The sequence below is a fragment of the Lytechinus variegatus genome, chromosome 7 (genome assembly GCF_018143015.1).
Source record: "Lytechinus variegatus isolate NC3 chromosome 7, Lvar_3.0, whole genome shotgun sequence".
Lineage (NCBI taxonomy): Eukaryota > Metazoa > Echinodermata > Echinoidea > Temnopleuroida > Toxopneustidae > Lytechinus > Lytechinus variegatus.
In genome coordinates this window covers 19518212-19537379 of record NC_054746.1, presented here as the reverse complement: position 1 = coordinate 19537379, position 19168 = coordinate 19518212, and the positions used below count along the sequence as shown (strand labels likewise).

The window sequence follows — 19168 nt, the reverse complement described above, 5'->3', positions numbered from 1 at the left end:
AACTCTATTTTTAGGGGCATGGAAAGTAAAGATTATCAGTTGGTAAAAACTTATTCTTACATGAATATTTAATAGAGCTTTATACCCTGCCCTATCTGCTTTTATTTTCATGATTTACAATTATATTTCCTGACAAAACTTTAAATTAGCTATCAGCTACATCCAGTGTAAGGCTTGTGACAGGGATTTGTTCTTGAAACATGCAAGGACTGTGCTAGTAAGCACCTTCACTTTCTGAGATTGGATCAAAGTAACAAATTTAGATCTGGCATTTCATGTCAAACCATCTGTAACAAATTACACTTTTGAAGTGATTTGCTTTAAAGTATATCTTTTCCTTGTTCTTTTCTTTCTGTTTAATAGCTGAGGATGTGGTTGCACTTACATGCCATCATGCAATTTGTTGTCCCCCTGAGAACTCACATAATAAGGTAAGTCAAAGGTCATATCCATATGACCTCAAGGTCAAATTGATTAGGCCAAACTCACTGCTGTACCCCCAGAGGCCTGTCATGCAATTCCATTGAATCCACCAAGGAGTTAAGTACTTGAATACACTCTCATCAAAGAATTTCAAAGTGCAAATAAAGCTCTAGAGGCGAAAGGTCATTGTTGTGTAATTGCCTTTATGTGTTTAACAATTTTCTAAATCAATTTTTAAAATGAATTTTTAGATTTCATGCAGTGTGTTTTATGATGACATTTCTAAGTATCTTAAACTAAGTACAGGTATTTAATGTAACGATAAACATATAAGTTGCAAAGAAAAGCCAAAATAAAAAGATTTATAAAACTTGAGACAAGGTTAAACATAGTGGCTTCTATCCCTCACCTTGTTTAACTTCCGATTATTCAGTGCATATGGATGATTGAAATGGTGAGAGCAAATCACTTGTTTCCGCTGTTATGTCTTCTTAAATGTCATTTTGGAGTCAATGCGTGGGAGGGAGCAAAGAATGTCTCATGTTAATGTACATGACTTCCCCCGCCCTATATATCTCAGTCTGACCTTGTTATCAAAGAAAATACAGGTAATGGACTTGAATGTTTGATTAGAAATCAAGAAGGACCCAAATGATACAATTAGCAATGCAATTTAATTAAATAGAGTATCAAATTGTATGTTCTTTCATAATAAATGGTGCAAATTGAAGTAGTTTGATATTGTCCTATCTCACACTTTTTAATACGTGTGCTTGTAACATGACACTAATCTTGGAGGGGACTTGTTTGATGACCTTAAGTCTTTTGTTCTAGAGAATTTCTTCACAAGGAGGGGATTTTCCCATCTTTATTCATATTATGAGTCACCATAGACTTGTGGGGACTGATTAAGCGCTGAGTAGGATCATCCAGTTCTATTTCTGCCGAGGCTGGGGTAGTCCAAACTTTTGAAAAGATGTTTTTACAAAGGACATTTTTCTATGTGGATCCCACATATAGATATCTGTGTAAGCTGCCCGACAAGGAGCTTCGAGGAAATGGAGCTCGGCACATGGCTGATATGATGTGGAGCGCCATCAAGGAGCCAGTAGAGAGCCCTCTATGTTTCGATCAGGACAGTCTGGAGCTTGCTTTCAAGTTTTTCACATCGGCTACCCTCACCATGAGGCTAACTGGCTTAGGTCAAATCACTGTAAGTTTTCCAGGTGTTTTCTTATGCATCATTTTAAAGTCTACAACTATAATTTTGCATATTTTCAATAATCTGCAGTCAAGAAATGATTGTGATTAAGAATAATATATATACTTGTAATCTAAACTAATTAATCTCTCAATTTAACAGTTATCTCATCATATGCACTAAATTTATTTGTTTTTTGTTTTGATATCTCTTTAAATATCTCGTCTTTCTTTATCTATCTCTCTCTCTCTCTCTCTTTCCTTGTCTTTCTCTATCTTCAACCATTCTTTCTGTTTGTCAATATCTATTTCTGTCTTGCTATTTTCAGAATCAAATCCATATGTTCAACGAGGTTTATCACAATGAATCAGTCACGGATGTAGAAAAGTAAGTCTACTCTTCCTCATTCTTCATACTCTTGAGCTGAGTACTTAGAATTTAACCCTTTAATTCCTGAATTCTGTAATTCCCACAGGCTTTGTAACGGAATCACCCGGTTTCAGTAGGCAACTGGTTAACATTTGGTTCTTGATATCACAGGCAGACAATTGAAAACATTTTTATTTCCTCGTTATTTATGAAATATAATTGAAACATAATTCTGTCTCAATGATTTTAATTTTTCTGATCAGAATTTTTTTCTGTGCTCAGTCATGTTTTATAGTACAATTCTACAGTCAAACCTGTACTTGAAGACTGACCAAGGGAGACAAGAAAAGTGGTCTTTATGAACAGGCCCCCTTTGTAGACTGGCCCTTGTAATGCAAAACTGGGAATACTGTTTTTGGAAAACCCAAATTGGCATCTGTATAGATGAGTTGTCTTTCTGTACAGGTGGTCACTAGAGCAGGTTTGACTTTATTATGAGATTGCTTATTTATTTGTTTGTTTCATTTTATCCCAAATTAGCCTTAGGGCGATTCTATGCTAGAAAAATCTGTCATTTTCACAACATTTTTCAACTGCTGTACAAACAAACAAGGAAACTTCAATTTGTTTTGTTGTTATAATAAAGTACTACTGGGTAGTCGTATAAAAAAATATAAAACAAAAATATGTTGTCCATGGGTGAATTAAATATGAAAATGTTACTTGCCATACAGGACATTTCTGAATCCCGTACGACACACAACATTTTCAACTTTGATTCACCCGTAATCAAACATTTTTTGTTGGTATTCAGTTTTTCACATGACTACAAACTATAACTTTATCACTGACAAAACATAAATGTCCCATACGACATGTATGGAATTGCCCCTTGGTGCTTTTATGTATGATGGAAATTTCAGATGATAATTGATATTTGGCTGAAATTTTACAAAGCTACCACTTTTTAAAATAGAATAATTCTGTGTCATATTTCTTTTGCAGTATGGGCTCTGAACTGACAAAATGGCTGCTAGAGAGGGAAATCGTTGAGCATATTTTTGGTCCCAATATGCATGTGGAGGTGAGAGGCAATAGCTTAAGATCAACAATTAACATAAGTCTGATTTGTTTTGAATGTAATAAAGCTTAGACATTCCTAGTGTTTTTCTTACTGTTGTCTATTAAAGATTTTGTGTGGGGCAGTAGTCCACAGCTAAGAATATAACTATGAAAAAAAATTGAACAGAATTTACCACAAGCATTAGTTTTGAATACATTTGGTTGCATCATATTGTGCAAAGGCAGCAACAGTTGCAAAGAAACAATTTGTGAAAACTTAAGTTTATAGATATAGATTTTGGGTTATAAACATATGGTTTAGTAAGCAAACTTCATGAATAATATAATATATATTGTTTACCAGGGATTTTTTTTATGTAGCCTGTAGACTTCCTTAGATTTCTGAATTGAGGGAGAGGATATGAACTTCAACCTTTCCAATTTGGCGCTTTAGAAATACTCTGTATTATTATTATTGTGTGATCTGATTTTCCTATTTTTGCATAAAAAATGGCTACAGTGACTTTTGAAAATTGACTATATTGTCTTAAATGCCTGCTCACCCAATCTTGACTTGACATACTAATCAAATTTTAGATAGCTAGTCATTGGGTATAGGATCACTCCTGCCAAATTATTTTAATGAAATATATTGAAAAGATGTGAGTTCCATAAAGGGGAGGGGGGGATAATTCTTGGTGAATTTAAAATAACAACATAGACCCTACTTAAAGCAGAATTTTCAATTATAAGCTCTCGTCTGATTTCAGATTATCAAGCAGTGTCAGGTGATCTTGAATTTCCTCGCTAGTGATGGCGCCCTCACCCTGAAGCACCTGGACACCGTGTGGGCGGCGGCCCAGCTGAAACATTCTGGTCGCTATGTCCATGATCTCTTCCCCCATCTCATCAAACATCTTGAATCGCGTCCCCTTCTTCATCTCATGCAGCTGGTCTCTAAACTCCATCCATCTGAACACACTGAACAGGTAAGTAGGGAAATGTATGAGGTATTCCATCATGGTGTGTTTAGATGAACTGTTATTCTTAAGTTTTCTCATATCAGTGAGTACTAATCACTGAACGTTCTTGATATGCAGCAGCAATCGGAACACTCTTCGTAGACCAGTGAAGAAAAGATTGAAAAGCTTTGGAAGGAAAGAAAGGAAGTAATTTGAGCTATCTTGTACAGCTGATTTCTGATCTGGGGTTTGCTGTAGGGTTAGGGGATGGGCTATGGTTAAGGATAAAAGAACTGTGAAGTTGGTCCACTTTCCTTCACCAACCCTCTGAAGACCACCAAGTGTATTTAGGACAATCCCTATCAACAAACATGGTAACAGTCAAAACAAACTTGTAGCACTTCTTGTCTTTCCTTTGCTTCATAGACCCTCTACATCTCACGGGTCATCACCAAGTGTGAATTGGACAATGTCCTGTTCTTGAAGGTCATGACAGCGACTCAAAACATATCTGATATGTATTTCATTTCCTATGCTTCACAGACACTCTACCTATCCCAAGTGATCACCAAGTGTGTTTGGGACAATGCCCTGTCAACGAGAGCCATGGCAGCGACCACATCCCATCCTAGGAGATTGCTGCCTTCTGTCCAGGTCTCGCCCACCACCCAAGACTTCCCGCTACTCAAGAGCAGTCTCGAGAAAGGCAGATGTAAGAAATACCAGGGGCTCACACTAAAGAGCTTAGTAATCGATTATGCAATTGATTTATATCCTTAATTTCACATGATGATCACTGTAATTAAGCATAAAAATCAACCATATGATCAAGTGGTAAGCTTTGTATTACAGGGCCAAGAAAGTGTTTCTGTATGCTATTAATGCTTTGTTTCTTGATCTTGTTGGTCCCATGTACAATGCATGATGGAATTACAAAAGTCACAATTGGTTACATTATGAGTAACTTCAAGGATTACTCGGGTTTGGACAACCCAAATTTGATTTCTCCCTCATTTTTTTGCTATTGACAGAAGGTGAAATACTTGGAAGCAATAAGCATTCGTACTTCATATTATTTAGTGCCAAGTATATTACAGGCTGTAATTCAGTGACATCATTCAATATTTAATCAAAACAAAATCCTTAGGAATTCGGGCCCACACTCTTTTGCAGTATAATTCTGAATCCCACAATGTATGCACTTTCTATTACATCGGCTTTTGCATCCTATCAGCTACCCATTTAACACTTGGGTGGAGCGGGTAAACTGTGCATTGATGCACTAAGCAACCATAAGACTCCAATACAAGGCGAGATTATGATCTGCTACACCAGCACGATGCATTCACATACACGTAATTTTATGTTGCTCATGACCTCATTTTATCTTTACAGTACCTCTATCAATGGGTGGTAACCGGAACAACAGTAGAACTTTAGAATTCCAAGGTATTAGACCAGATGAAGAGGAGAGCCCTTGCCATAGATGTTTACATTGTGATCAACATACTGATGAGGTACAATTCAATTCTATATATCTATGTCCATTTATTATTTGTCAGTTCTTTTCTCTTTTTTTTTGTTTCCTTGTTTAATGCTTCTTGGGCATACAAAAACTATGAGGTAATTTGCCCACAAATTTCCACTACTTCACTTTTTATATCCTGCAAAACATGTTTTAATGGGAATGAGAAGGGATCAAGTTACTTCAGTTTCCGCTGAATACCCATGAGACTCTTGGCACACATAATGGTTGTGGAGTGAAGATGTACAAGTGTTGCCTTGGTAATAGGTATATTATGGCAAAAAAATCAGAGAAAAAACCTCTGGAGCAAACTTCTTTCTAGGTTATGGGACTTAGAACATATATTGGTCTTTGAATGAAGACATACATCACATTTAATTAATGTTTCAGCGATGCACTGTCATGATAATAGCATAGATATATTGGACAAGTAAGGTTGTTGTTATTGAGGGCATGGGTATTAACTACCTTCAGGATATTCATAGTTCATAATTCATAGTTATTCTGTTGCTGCTGCTGTTTTTGTTGGTAGTGTTAGTAAAAATGTTGATGATTATTGTTTAATTCATACCACTATCATAAACCATTATATCATTATGTTTATTTTATATATGATTATTGTGTCATTCTTTCAGGAGGAGCATCTGGATGTGGTAGGTCTTGACCCTTCTCATCTGGAGGATCATTCTTCAGACGTTATGTGCCATCACGACCTTGATGACCACCGGTCAGTACATTCCCACAGCTCGAAGACAAGCCATGCCGATTCATGGCGGTCAGAGGGTGAGATGGCCATCTGCCACGCCCATCACAAAACATCCCGCCATCCTTCGTCCCTCTGCGCCTCTGATCAGGACGACTCGGACAGCATTGATTCGGAGAACGAGGCGATGGCTACGAGTCCTGATCAGACGGACAGCGGAAGCGACGGTTCGGAAGGTAGCTACGAGGACAAAGGCGTGCCGCTGGGGAGCGACTATGAAGACGTTAGCAATGGAAGTGATATGGAGATGGAAGGTGAGAGGGCTGTCTTGAGGAGAGATGGGAATAGACATGTCCTCAAACAGTTGGCAAAGACACTTAGGCATGGCAAGGATCATCATCATCACATGGATACTGGCAGTGAGCAGGGAGGAGATAGCTCTGATTCCAGCCCAGGTATAGTGTTATTCCAATCATGGCTTTTACTAGTATATATTATTCGTATATACTTCTGTCTCTCATATAGTTAGTTACTTGCACACAAGCTGAACAAATAACTGTGTTAAGCATCAGAATATTGGAATGGCTTGTCCCTTACAATATGACAGTTCTATCCATATCAAATTGTTTTCTAAGAATAGGATTTTATTGTTGATTGTTCTTAATTTGATTTATTGTAGTTATAATTCCTATCAAATATGGTATTGATTTTTTTTCTTCTCAAGATTAGGTTGTAGGAGTAAGGTTTAAAATGTCCCTCAATTAGCCATTGATTATTTAGATTATTAGAAGAGTTTACTTACTTGTTCTAAATATGAATATATTTCAAACACAATATTTTGAAATCTAAGATAAATGAATAGGCATGTACAGTTTTTTAAGCAGTTTCAGGAGACTGAAAAATAAATTGGAATTGTAGAACCTTATGTACCTATTTACCCTTTGGTGGAAAGTTGAAAATACAGGTAAACTTTCATAAGACAACCTCCCATATGTTGAATATTTTTCCAATCTGAAGCATTTTTTATACCAGATTATGCAAATGATGTGAAAAATACCTCTTCTAAGTCGAATTTCTACCAAATTGAATGGATGTATGTCATTCTGTGGTTCCAAAAGATTTGACTTAAGTAAAGTTACCTGTACAGAAAAATGCTCAGCCAAAAGATGTTCATGCCAGTATGGGGTTTGAATCGTCAGCCTATAGGGTTGAATTCACATCTGTATCACACCTCATGAATGATTAAGCGAATAGAAATCTGCAGAAGCTGTGTATCAATACTTACTTTTTATTTCAACCTTTGTTATGTACACAGGTATGGAGTACAAGAAGGTCCAAGGAGATTTAGTGCTCTCTCCTAGTGACCTGAACCGCAGCCCTGTCAAGCTTGTCCATGATCTACCAGTGAGGGGCAAGTTACCAACCATCGATGAGTCGCCCGAGTCAGAGCCCCATGGGCTTCCCCATGATCCTCACCAGACAGTGGAGTACTTTCATGGTCCAAGCAGCATGGATCCAGAGATCTATGACTGTCCAAGGTTCCTTCCTAGACCTAGACCAATCAGGAGGTGAGTCCAAGAGTTGGTCCAATGGGTGATTTCAAGTTCAGTATTGACCTTTTGGTGTTGGTGTGAAGTCAATATTAAACATTTGCATAGCACCAAACTTTGTATGAAGTAGATCTTGGAACAGATCAGTAGGTGCAGAGCTAGCAATATTATGATTTTGGCTCAAGACATTAGGTGTTAGGAAATTTAGGGCATAACTTTTTTTTCAAATTCTTGGCAGTACTTGAAATGTCTCTTCACTTCCCCCACAGACCTATGATGAACCTGATATACCCTCAGCATCATCATCACGATGACGAGGATGATGATGAGGAGGGAGGTGGAAGCTGCAGCAGCTCGCAGGCCAGCGCCAAATCGGACAAGAACATGGCAGACTTCGACGGGGAAGATGAGGAGGAGGACGAATCCAGCTCTGTCTGCGAGGACGCCCTGGCGCAGCTCAGTGCCCAGCTGAGTCAGTTTGACCAGCATCCTGACCATCCGCACCACCGCCACCACCACCATCATCACCATCATCCTCACAGGTTACAGGCCCATGTCAAGGGAAGGCAGAGACCCATTGCCAATGTTTCACCCGTGCAAAGAACCAGACTTTCCAGTAAGTAGAGCTACCCACTAATCTTCTCTGTTCCGCGGCCTGTACTTTCTTTCCTATTTCTTTCCCTGTAAATGTTACTATGAAATAAATAAACAACCATTCAAATTATTTGTTGTAGTTAAGTCATGAATTAAATATAAAAAGAAATTTAAATAAAGAAATCATATGTAGTTGTAAGTGTGGAAAAAGGTGTTAAGTCACCTTTATACTAAAAGGACGCAAGGTACATTTGTGGAAGTAATTATTTCCAAGAAATTCATTTAGATTTGTGAGTGCGAGTGCTAAAAGGTTGTAAATCCCATTTATGAGTGTGGAAAAAGGTGTTAAGTCACATTTATAAAAAAAAAAGGAGGCAAGTCGCCTTTGTGAAAATAATTATTTCCAAGAAAGTCATTTAGATTTGTGAGTGCGAGTGCTAAAAAGTGCCGTAATTTTGGGTGCTGTCGATCCCTTTATTGATGACACTGGCTGCAAACAATTGGACCTTTCCGGGGCTTGTACACCTTGGTTGAAACCTGGCCTTCTTGTCGTTCCTGTGCTCTGCGCTTCCTGTACGAAAGAGTGGTGGTGGACTGGGTTGTGCTGCCCGCCAGTTAGGAGGTGTATGCTGGATGGACCGGAATCCAGGGACAGATACTGTAATCGGCGCAGGGGTGGACACAGGGGTTGATGGTTTGGCCAGTACAGGAAGCAGAACAAATGTTGGTTGTGCTATCGGTGCCTTCCTCTTTGCCTGACTGGCTGTGTTGGAAATTGTCAGGAACTGGAAGGGCCTTTGTATGGGAGGTGATGGCAAGGCATGTGGTTTCTCCTTTGGTGGTGGGACAGATCGGTGGGCAGTCATGCTAGGTCTATGTGCCTAAGCTCCCATCTCCAATACACTCCTCTCATCTTTAGATTGCCAGCTATGCCTGTACATCGAATAAGAAAAGGATGAGAAAGAAAAATGCCAATAGACAAGCTGTATTTCATTATACAATATTCTTACCATTGAATGAGGACATGTCGATTAATATCTAACAATTGTAGGCGGATGTTAGATGTTATGTGGGTGGAGGCCAGGGGAGTGTTTCATCAACATTTTTGTCAAGTTGTCAAGATCTGACAACTTTCTTTGATTCTGAGTGGGCGGAGAGGCCCTGTTACTATGGTAACTGTCGGATTAAACAGGACTTGTCGGATAAAACATCTGACAAGTTCTTTCATGAAATGCTCCCCTGGACCCTGCTTCAAATGTTTTTATAGTCATGGATGATCGTGGTCCACCTGGGAATGCCAATAGACAGGATGTATTTCATAGGGAGATACATATTGCTAAAGATACAATCTAATTCTACATTTCAAATACTTTGTAATGACACAAAAATTTTGTTACAATTAAAATTGTGGTGCCATTTAATTGCTATCCATGCTTCCATATGCTGGTTCCCTCATACTTCATTATGTTTTTAATTGTCTTTGTCATTTCAAATCGCTGTGTTATTCAATTCAGAGGAATAATGCCAGGTCTGATTCATATACCATATGAATTATTGTTGAAACATAAAGTCATTTTAATTCAATAAAAGACATTTCCAAGTGCTTAAAATCTAACTCATTATACAATATTCTTACCACTGAATGAGGACATGTTGATTAATATCTAACAATTTTAGGCGGGTGTTAGATGTTTTGTGGATGGAGGCCAGGACCCTGCTTCGAATGTTCTTATAGTCATGGATGATCGTGGTCCACCTGGGAATGCCAATAGACAGGATGTATTTCATAGGGAGATACATATTGCTAAAGATACAATCTAATTCTACATTTCAATTACTTTGTAATGACACAAAAATTTTGTAACAATTAAACTTGTGATTCCATTGAATTGCTTTTCGTGATTCCATATGCTGCTTCCCTTATAATTCATATTTTTAATTGTCTTTGTCATTTCAAATTGCTGTATTATTTGATTCAGAGGAATGATGCCAGGTCTGTTTCATATACCATATTAATTATCTGTATGTCGACAAGTATGTAAAATAAAGTCAATTCAATTCAATGAAAGACATTTCCAAGTGCTCAAAATTTAACTCACTATACAATATTCTTACCACTGAATGAGGACATGTTGATTAATATCTAACAATTTTAGGCGGGTGTTAGATGTTATGTGGGTGGAGGCCAGGACCCTGCTTCGAATGTTCTTATAGTCATGGATGATCGTGGTCCACCTGGGAATGCCAATAGACAGGCTGTATTTCATAGGGAGATACATATTGCTAAAGATACAATCTAATTCTACATTTCAAATACTTTGTAATGACACAAAAATTTTGTTACAATTAAAATTGTGATGCCATTGAATTGCTTTTCGTGATTCCATATGCTGCTTCCCTTATAATTCATTATATTTTAAATTTTCTTTGATTTCAAATCGCTGTATTATTCAATTCAGAGGAATAATGCCAGGTCTGATTCATATTGATAATCTGTATGTTCACAAGTATATAACATAAAGTCAATTCAATGAAAGACATTTCCAAGTGCTCAAAATTTAACTCATTATACAATATTCTTACCACTGAATGAGGACATGTTGATTAATATCTAACAATTGTAGGCGGGTGTTAGATGTTTTGTGGATGGAGGCCAGGACCCTGCTTCGAATGTTTTTATAGTCATGGATGATTGTGGTCCACCTAAGAATGCCAATAGACAGGCTGTATTTCATAGGGAGATACATATTGCTAAAGATACAATCTAATTCTACATTTCAATTACTTTGTAATGACACAAAAATTTTGTTACAATTAAAATTGTGATGCCATTGAATTGCTTTTCGTGATTCCATATGCTGCTTCCCTTATAATTCATTATATTTTAAATTGTCTTTGTCATTTCAAATTGCTGTATTATTTAATTCAGAGGAATGATGCCAGGTCTGTTTCATATACCATATTAATTATCTGTATGTTGACAAGTATGTAAAATAAAGTCAATTCAATTCAATGAAAGACATTTCCAAGTGCTCAAAATTTAACTCATTATACAATATTCTTACCACTGAATGAGGACATGTTGATTAATATCTAACAATTGTAGGCGGGTGTTAGATGTTATGTGGATGGAGGCCAGGACCCTGCTTCGAATGTTCTTATAGTCATGGATGATCGTGGTCCACCTGGGAATGACTTTTCCTTGGTGCCTTAGGTGCTCTGGGCAGGTGCTGCAGAGCTGACCGATAACATACTCCATAACCCTGTTGGCGTTGGGCACGGAGGCGGGTCCTGCATTACTTCCAAGAAAGCATCTGTACGAGGGGAGGAAAAAATATATAAAGAAATCGTGTACAGCACACTTCAACTGCTGGTTGTATTGCTTTAAGTGAAAGTTATAAGGTGATTGATACCAGGACAAGTCCCATTTATTCAATTTGCAAATGATAATAATCTGTGCCACAATTCCTCTCAAGTAATGTGAATCCTGTGCAGGGGGGTTCAAAGTAATGAGAGGTGTTTTCCTACTTCTGTTAATCCAAATTTCACTTTGTATCAAATCTAGTACCTATTTACATGGGTTCTTGGCAGTTTAAGAGAGCTATTTTTTTTACATTATGGGGGCAAATCTCCCTTGGCCCCTTATATTGTATTTTACCATTTGTGGCACAATGCACATTTATTCCAAACCATGCATTTTATTTTGTTAGAACATAGAGAGTTCATTCCCATGTCTCTTCCTATGCAGGTTCATGCTCAACGCTTCGTGAGGATGATGACGAGGATGGTCAAATCATTCCGTTTGAAGATTTCAGATTTGAGGATGTCTGCAAGCAATCTCACACTCTGCTCTGGGATCTTGTACAGGATGATAGTGCTGTAAGTGATATAATATTAGTACCAACAATTATTTATGAAATACCAGTTTATCAATGTGAAAAAGATACATGCGAGCAGAAACCATGCTTATCACAAATCTTGTCAGTTTTCATGACTTGGTCTTACTAGAGCATTAGAGTGTGTACACTGAAACATAGGCATATCAATAAACTGATTTGTCATCCCTATTCATTGTTATCCTTATTTTATTATTTGTTTTGTTTGTTTTCCAGGTTCATTTAGGTGATGGTCTGTCCTCCGAAGCTGAAAAGCTACTCTGTTCTCTGGTTTGTGTGTTTCCTGAGAGAGAAATTAGAATGAGATTTGTAGAAGGTTGTCTAGAAAACCTTAAACAGCACAGGTGAGTCATAATTGTCATGTGGTATTTCTAAATAAACTGATCCATGCTTGGAAGCTACCAAGTAATATTTTAAACATGTATGAGTTTCAAATTTTTGTATATCATATTATATTTTTAAAGATTATATTCAACCCTTCATTGACATGAAAGTGACTAGGGGTGTAAAATGTGTGTTTCACATGTACACACGCTTGAAAATTAGGAACAAAATATATCCAAATTCTAAACTGTTAACCTATCGAAAACTGGAATCAGGGCTTTTTTTTTCAATAGCTTACAAATTAATAATAGCAATTATTTTGAAAATATGAGTTAGGTCAAGGATGTAATAATGGGTTTGCATTTCACAGAGGAAACATAGTATTTATCATGATATCTTGCAGTCATATTAATTCTTTTTTCAATTTCCTTATTTCAAGTGAAAGCAAAAGTGGAAATATAAGATACATGGATTGGAAATAGAAATTCTTGTTGATGAAAATTAATTGAAGATTTAAAGCTGACATTCTCAAAATATATATGAAGATTCATTTATATATCGCAAGACCAATAATCTTTTTCTAAATATTTGTTGTTTTCAGGTCAGTGGTTGTATCTCTTCGTCTTATACCAAAGCTCTTTGCATCCTTCCAGCAGTACCGTAACAACTACAACACACATTGGATTACTATGTAAGTTCCCCCAAAGGTCTTGGATTGTAACACAGTAACTTGGCCATTGATGGTAGCACCAATATGTATGTTTTATTGCATTGACTACTATGTACAATCATCATGAAAATCAGTTATATGATCAATTGCTCAGCTTTGTGTTACGAGGCCTTTTGCTCTTTTTCAGGAAGCTGATTATTTCACCTCACGATATGTTGACAATTACACATTTTAAAACTTATTGGCCCGAATTCACAAAGGTGGTTTTGAAAACCCATGGTTGAGTCCATGGTTTATGCAGATTTCCTGTATTAAAAACAATGTCCAATGCTGATGCGCTCTTTTGTCACAGTTCGCCAAATTGATGCCTGTTGCCATGGTTATCCACGATATTTTAATCATGAGTCCACTGTTTTGAATTAATGAGTGGACGTACGCTATGAATAAAATAGCGTATCTAACCATGGTAACAGGCGTCGATTTGGCGCGCTGTGACAAAAGAGCACATCAGCATTGGACATTTTATTATACACGCGCTAAAGTAAGGAAATCTGCATAAACTATGGGTTCAACCGAGGGTTTTATAAATCACCTTTGTGAATTTGGGCCATTATTTCACCTCCCGATATCTTAACAATTAAATTTTTTTTTAACTTATTGTCTCTTCTAATTGAAAAAAAATAATGTCTGGCAAAGAGTGAAATGATGCCCTCAAAGTAAATACACCTGTGTGCAGAACTTTCGTTTTTTATTTAACAGACTAGTGTTTCATTAAGCTTGTTGTAAATTATGCTCAACTTTATACATATCTATGACTGGAACATGTTCTTGTGTGCTCGATGCTTGATTGTATCGGTTCCCTTTAGCTGAAGTTGAAATCGAAATCGAAGATTTATTTTCTTTTAATCAAAGTCTCTCTTCCCCAAATGTGTCTGACACTATACTAAATGTATTTTACTTATGTTATTTGTTATCATTCAGGTGGGCAGAGAGAGAACTAGGCATGATGAATCTATTCTTTGCTGATCTACTTCACTACACAGGCCAAGTCAGGCTTGCAAAGAAACAAGAAAAGCAGCTGTGAGTTCATCTAGTGTATTGTGTATTTTCAATTATTGATTTAAAAGTATGAAGGTTTTCTACGATATTGTATTCATTGTCACTGGGATGACAATACCTGTCATCTAAAATAATCTCATTCTTAGGCACCTGTTACAGAGGTTTGTGATTGATTGAAAATATAAAATAGCAACATTGATCTTGATTAGCCATTTTGTCACTTAGCCCTGGAAAGCATCCAAATGGTTAACATTGCCATAACACTGTCTCCAATATCTTCCCTTCGATATGAGCTTTGATAAGTAGCTTTGTGATTTGGAAAGGGTGTCACTTGATTATTTATTTATTTTCAAAAAGGGAGTGATTCGTGTTCCACATAAATATTTCATGATTTTGCCAAATTGAAATTTGGGAATGAATGCTCTCATAGAAACATGTGTAGCCAGTTTTTCAGATGTTCAAATAAATGAAAGATAATTTTATGTTCTGGCAATTTATCATTTCATTTTGACCTATCACACAGATACACTCACAAGACTGAGATTCAAACCAGACTTCAGTTCTTAACATGTGTGTTCTCAACAGGAGGCTCTCCAGACCATTTCAGTAAGTTGACCATTGTCTTCTAAAATACTTGTCTTGTCGATATTCAATAAATGTGGGGAGAATGAGGGCTCCTTGATCCTCTCCGGATGCTGTTAAAGGTTAATAGCATATTGAGTATTCTGTGCTTTGCAGGTCTTTTTTGACATACTTCAATGAATTGAAATGCAGGGTCACAGGGTATGTCACCCTCTGAAAGTTGAAAATCTTGGCTTCAAAACCTAGTCATGGCCCTTGTGGTCCTCATTAAGAGACTTATTTTACATTGCTCTTTCATGTCTTAGAATGTGGCATTAAAGGATTAATATGTGTAATCATATATCTGATTGATATGTGTTTATTAATAACTTAATATACACATACACTCCACTCTTAAAATTGCCTAAAGACCAATCATTGGAAATTTGCTGCAAAAATGCTCAGAAGGTTGCAATAAAGTGATTATTGCAAAGCAAGTCTCAGATTAATAATCTGTTAATGGTATCCGTCCCATAGTCACAACAAATCCAACTTCAGTCGATATGCTAGGAATGGTTGATTTCAATTTTAATGGACAGAGCAGTGTTGCCAAGATCCAATATTGCCAGGGAGACTCCAAAATCAAATGAATTAATTCTCTATTTTTTCCACATGTCCATTATTCATTAATTCCTTTAAATTGTGTATGATAGATGAAGATAACTCAAATTTTCTCTGAAAGATAATAATTAGTTAGCAGTTCTCACAAGGGAATCATTTTTATACTTGATTGTTTAATTGATATTTGTGTTTTGACCTTTAGGGTTGACCCTTGATCAGGTGGATACATTATGGTCATGTTTAGCCTTGGATTCTGACTGTTCTGATGAGGCACTCAACTGGTTCTTACAACAAGCTAACAACAAGGACCAGCATGCACTAGGGTTAGAGAACTTCAAGCATATATTCTTCCACAAGGTATGGTTAGATTCATAATCTTGTCTGTGTCAGTGATTTCCCCTTCAAAAACATGTTCAAAAGTGACGGTGACAAATACCACATTACATGAATACAGTTAATAAGGTTAACAAATGTCGAGGGTTAGAAACTTTTTTTTCCACGACGTAGGGTTGGATTTATAATTTTCCCCTTCATATCAAGGTAAAGGCTGGAATTTCTTGCACTCTATGCAGAGTTGGTAACACTAGTATGCTTTGGGGTTAGTTGGGAAAGTTAGCAGGAATGCACAGAGTTCAAATATCCTTACAATTTTAGCATTGGATACCAAAAAAGGGATGAAAATATACTTTTTAACCCACAATCTTTTTTCTTTCCAACTCAGATGCCGCAGCTAGAACCAGATAGCATTAGTATGACCGGACTGAACCTTTTCCAGCAGCTGTGTAGTTTAGCTAGATTAGCTAGCTCTGCTTCCTACAACAGTCCATCGGTAGAGGTAAAGTACTACCACTGATCTAAGAATGTGTAAAATCTTAGCCTGTAGAGCCTGGCTGATTATGTTTTCACATGTATCTGCTTTAGACTTTACCCCACATATATCTGTTCTCAGTCTCCAATCTGTTGACAATTTGTCCAGTGTATTATTTTGATACCCATGAATGCATAATTGTGTTAAATGGTGGTGTGGCCAACATAATACATAAGTAGGTGATGATTTACTCTGAAAATCAAATGAAAATCAGATGAAAACAATAAATTAAAAAAAAAATATTTGGGTTGCTATAGGAATGCACAATATTACAGTGTACAATATCTATTGGATTGGACAATCAATACAGATGAACGGGCACTATTTCTATCTTTTATTTGTCGTTTTCGTTTCAGATGCCAGGTATAGATCACTTGTGGAAGATCGCACTTCGAGCAAAGAACACAGATGTTAGTCTTTCAGCAATCCAGTACATCAATTCATATTACATCAATGGTAAGCGAGAAACCATTAATCTGGCCATTATTCTCTATGATCTTCCACAACTATCATTCTAGTGGTTCTGCCTAGCCGAACCACGCAATATGGAGGTCTGCTCAAACCATGTGGCCCTAGTTATTTATAACAGACTTCCTATCAGCATCAAAAGTAAACGCAGTCTTAGGATATTCGAATTAAGCATCAAGCATCTTTTCTCACAGGAAAATGTAGTAGTCATAATATTTTCTTCATATTTATGTTATGGTTATGATTATGTCCCTTGTTATAGTTTCTTGTATATGTAGCACCTTGAGAGATGATTATTGTTATTGATAGTCCATATTAATCTTTGTTTATTTAATTAATTATTAATTGATTAATATATTAATTAATAATTAATTATTAATTTTTTATTTCAGCTGGTAACGGTACCCTTGAGAAGGAAGAAGAGTTCATTGAGAGATGCATGGAAAGTTTATCGCAGGCATCAGCTGATCTTGACTCTTCTCTTGATGCTAGTCTCCTCGTCTTACAGAGAGGGCTCATTCTACTTAAAACTCACCTTGAAGCTTTCAGAAAAAGGTAATCATAATCAGTATATTCCAATATCATTATTATGCAAAGGATTCTTGTATTTTAGGGTATGAACCAGTTCATCTGCATCCCTTTCTGTGATAAATTCAAACTTTGTTAGCATCTTTCTTCACTTCTAGTGTACTGTTTTGTGTAATCTGCAAAATGGTGAATCCTAGATTCCACAATGGAAAGGTTACCTGATTTGATTAAAGAAATGTTAGCTCAATTCCAAATCAATTGCAACTCCTTTGCTTCAATGCAAATTTATTGATGATTTCTTATTTATTGCCACTCAACTTTCTTGCAATACCCTATTGCGCTTGATTTGTAATTGGAACACAAGTTGTTTTTTTTGCAACACCCTATTAGAGAACTGCCATTAAGAAATGCCTTTAGCAACCTGACCATGCAACTTTGATTTCCAACTGCTCAATCTTTAGCAACAGATGAATGGGTGACATAATCAATTGTGAGTGTATCTGTGATAGGACAAAATGAAATGATAGATTATCAATAAATGATTGTAAATGGATATTGAATATATGTAAGAATGAAGTCTCCATTCAGATGCTTGTCAGCAATAGTAACTTTTATCTACACAAATTTTAACTTAATCTGAATGGAATCGCATTGATTGAGAATCTTATTTAGAATCCAAGAAAGGATCACCAGTCTGGTTTAAAGTCCTCTAACTTACAAACAGCTTTGTGAAATGATCTCTATATTCATAATAATTCTTCCTTCAGGTATGCTTACCATCTACGTCAATGGCAGCTGGAGGGGTGTGGTATCGTCAGCCATCAGAAACACCTACTTGACAGTCAGGCAGCTACCATTAGAATCCTATGTCAAATAGCATCTGTGCCCGAGAAGGTAGGTCTGGGACCAGCTTCATGAATGGTTATTTTTATTGTAACTTTGCAATTGTGGCAGCTACCATGGAAACCTTGATTGTGATTGGCTGCTGAGCCCTGTTTCCATGGTAGTTGTCATGATGGCAAAGTTACAACATTTGCAATTCCTTTATGAAGCAAGCCCCTGATGTGTTTAAAACACCTTGTTCTTTTAACAAAGAGTGTAATGACTGATGGTACAATTGATATTAATGATTGATTGTGCATTGTGGACCATGCAAACTGCAAAATGCCTTCCAAATTTAAATCCAATAGTTTATTTTCCTTTCAATGTATACATTTTTTTTTTCATTGATATTAGATCATATATGCATCCACATACTACTAGAAATATACATTCTATATCATTTCTTAACAGACTATTATAAACTGAGAATCTTAGTATTTATTAAGTTTTGTCTAATCCTTTGAATTGGTCACCAATTATTTGATATTGATATCAGTTATTATATAATCTTTCTTCATAACAGTTCACCATTGAGATGAATGTGACTGACCTTGTCGCTGACCTGAGGGCAGAGGTCACCCATTTCTGCAGTAACGTCCTACAGCAGCAGTCCAGCGACAACAACGGCCAGATGGCATCGCTATATGCAACCTCGGTACCCGATGAGAAGGGCGGGGGTTCAGAATCCCAGCAGCAGCAGTCACATCCGCAGGGAGATGACCAGGGACTGTCATCCATCATTCCTGGTCCTGTCAGAATGTTGTCGGCAGGACACGAGCTGATACCAGATCTTGATGAGAAGACCTTGAAAGAAATGAGTTTCAGTGATGCAAGGGTAAGGAGGTCTAATGATAATCATGTAATAGCAAAGATAGTGATAATGAAAAGGTGATGACTAAGGT

At 36.8% G+C, this 19168-nt stretch overlaps 1 protein-coding gene across 2 annotated transcripts in view; it reads left to right on the top strand.

Annotated features, from left to right (window-relative positions):
* The window catches only part of LOC121418670 (ubiquitin carboxyl-terminal hydrolase 34-like), an 87491-nt gene that overhangs the window by 25452 nt on the left and 42871 nt on the right, over positions 1–19168 (top strand). For both annotated transcript variants that reach the window (XM_041612654.1, XM_041612652.1), the window contains exons 6-26: positions 364–431; positions 1444–1636; positions 1953–2011; positions 2999–3077; positions 3826–4044; positions 4561–4729; positions 5413–5534; positions 6178–6700; positions 7561–7813; positions 8065–8411; positions 12138–12268; positions 12502–12629; positions 13211–13300; positions 14261–14359; positions 14862–14944; positions 15723–15877; positions 16242–16355; positions 16745–16844; positions 17249–17411; positions 18152–18278; positions 18790–19101. In XM_041612654.1, coding sequence (XP_041468588.1) covers positions 364–431; positions 1444–1636; positions 1953–2011; positions 2999–3077; positions 3826–4044; positions 4561–4729; positions 5413–5534; positions 6178–6700; positions 7561–7813; positions 8065–8411; positions 12138–12268; positions 12502–12629; positions 13211–13300; positions 14261–14359; positions 14862–14944; positions 15723–15877; positions 16242–16355; positions 16745–16844; positions 17249–17411; positions 18152–18278; positions 18790–19101 — 3534 coding nt within the window. The remainder of the gene's footprint in view (positions 1–363; positions 432–1443; positions 1637–1952; positions 2012–2998; positions 3078–3825; positions 4045–4560; positions 4730–5412; positions 5535–6177; positions 6701–7560; positions 7814–8064; positions 8412–12137; positions 12269–12501; positions 12630–13210; positions 13301–14260; positions 14360–14861; positions 14945–15722; positions 15878–16241; positions 16356–16744; positions 16845–17248; positions 17412–18151; positions 18279–18789; positions 19102–19168) is intronic.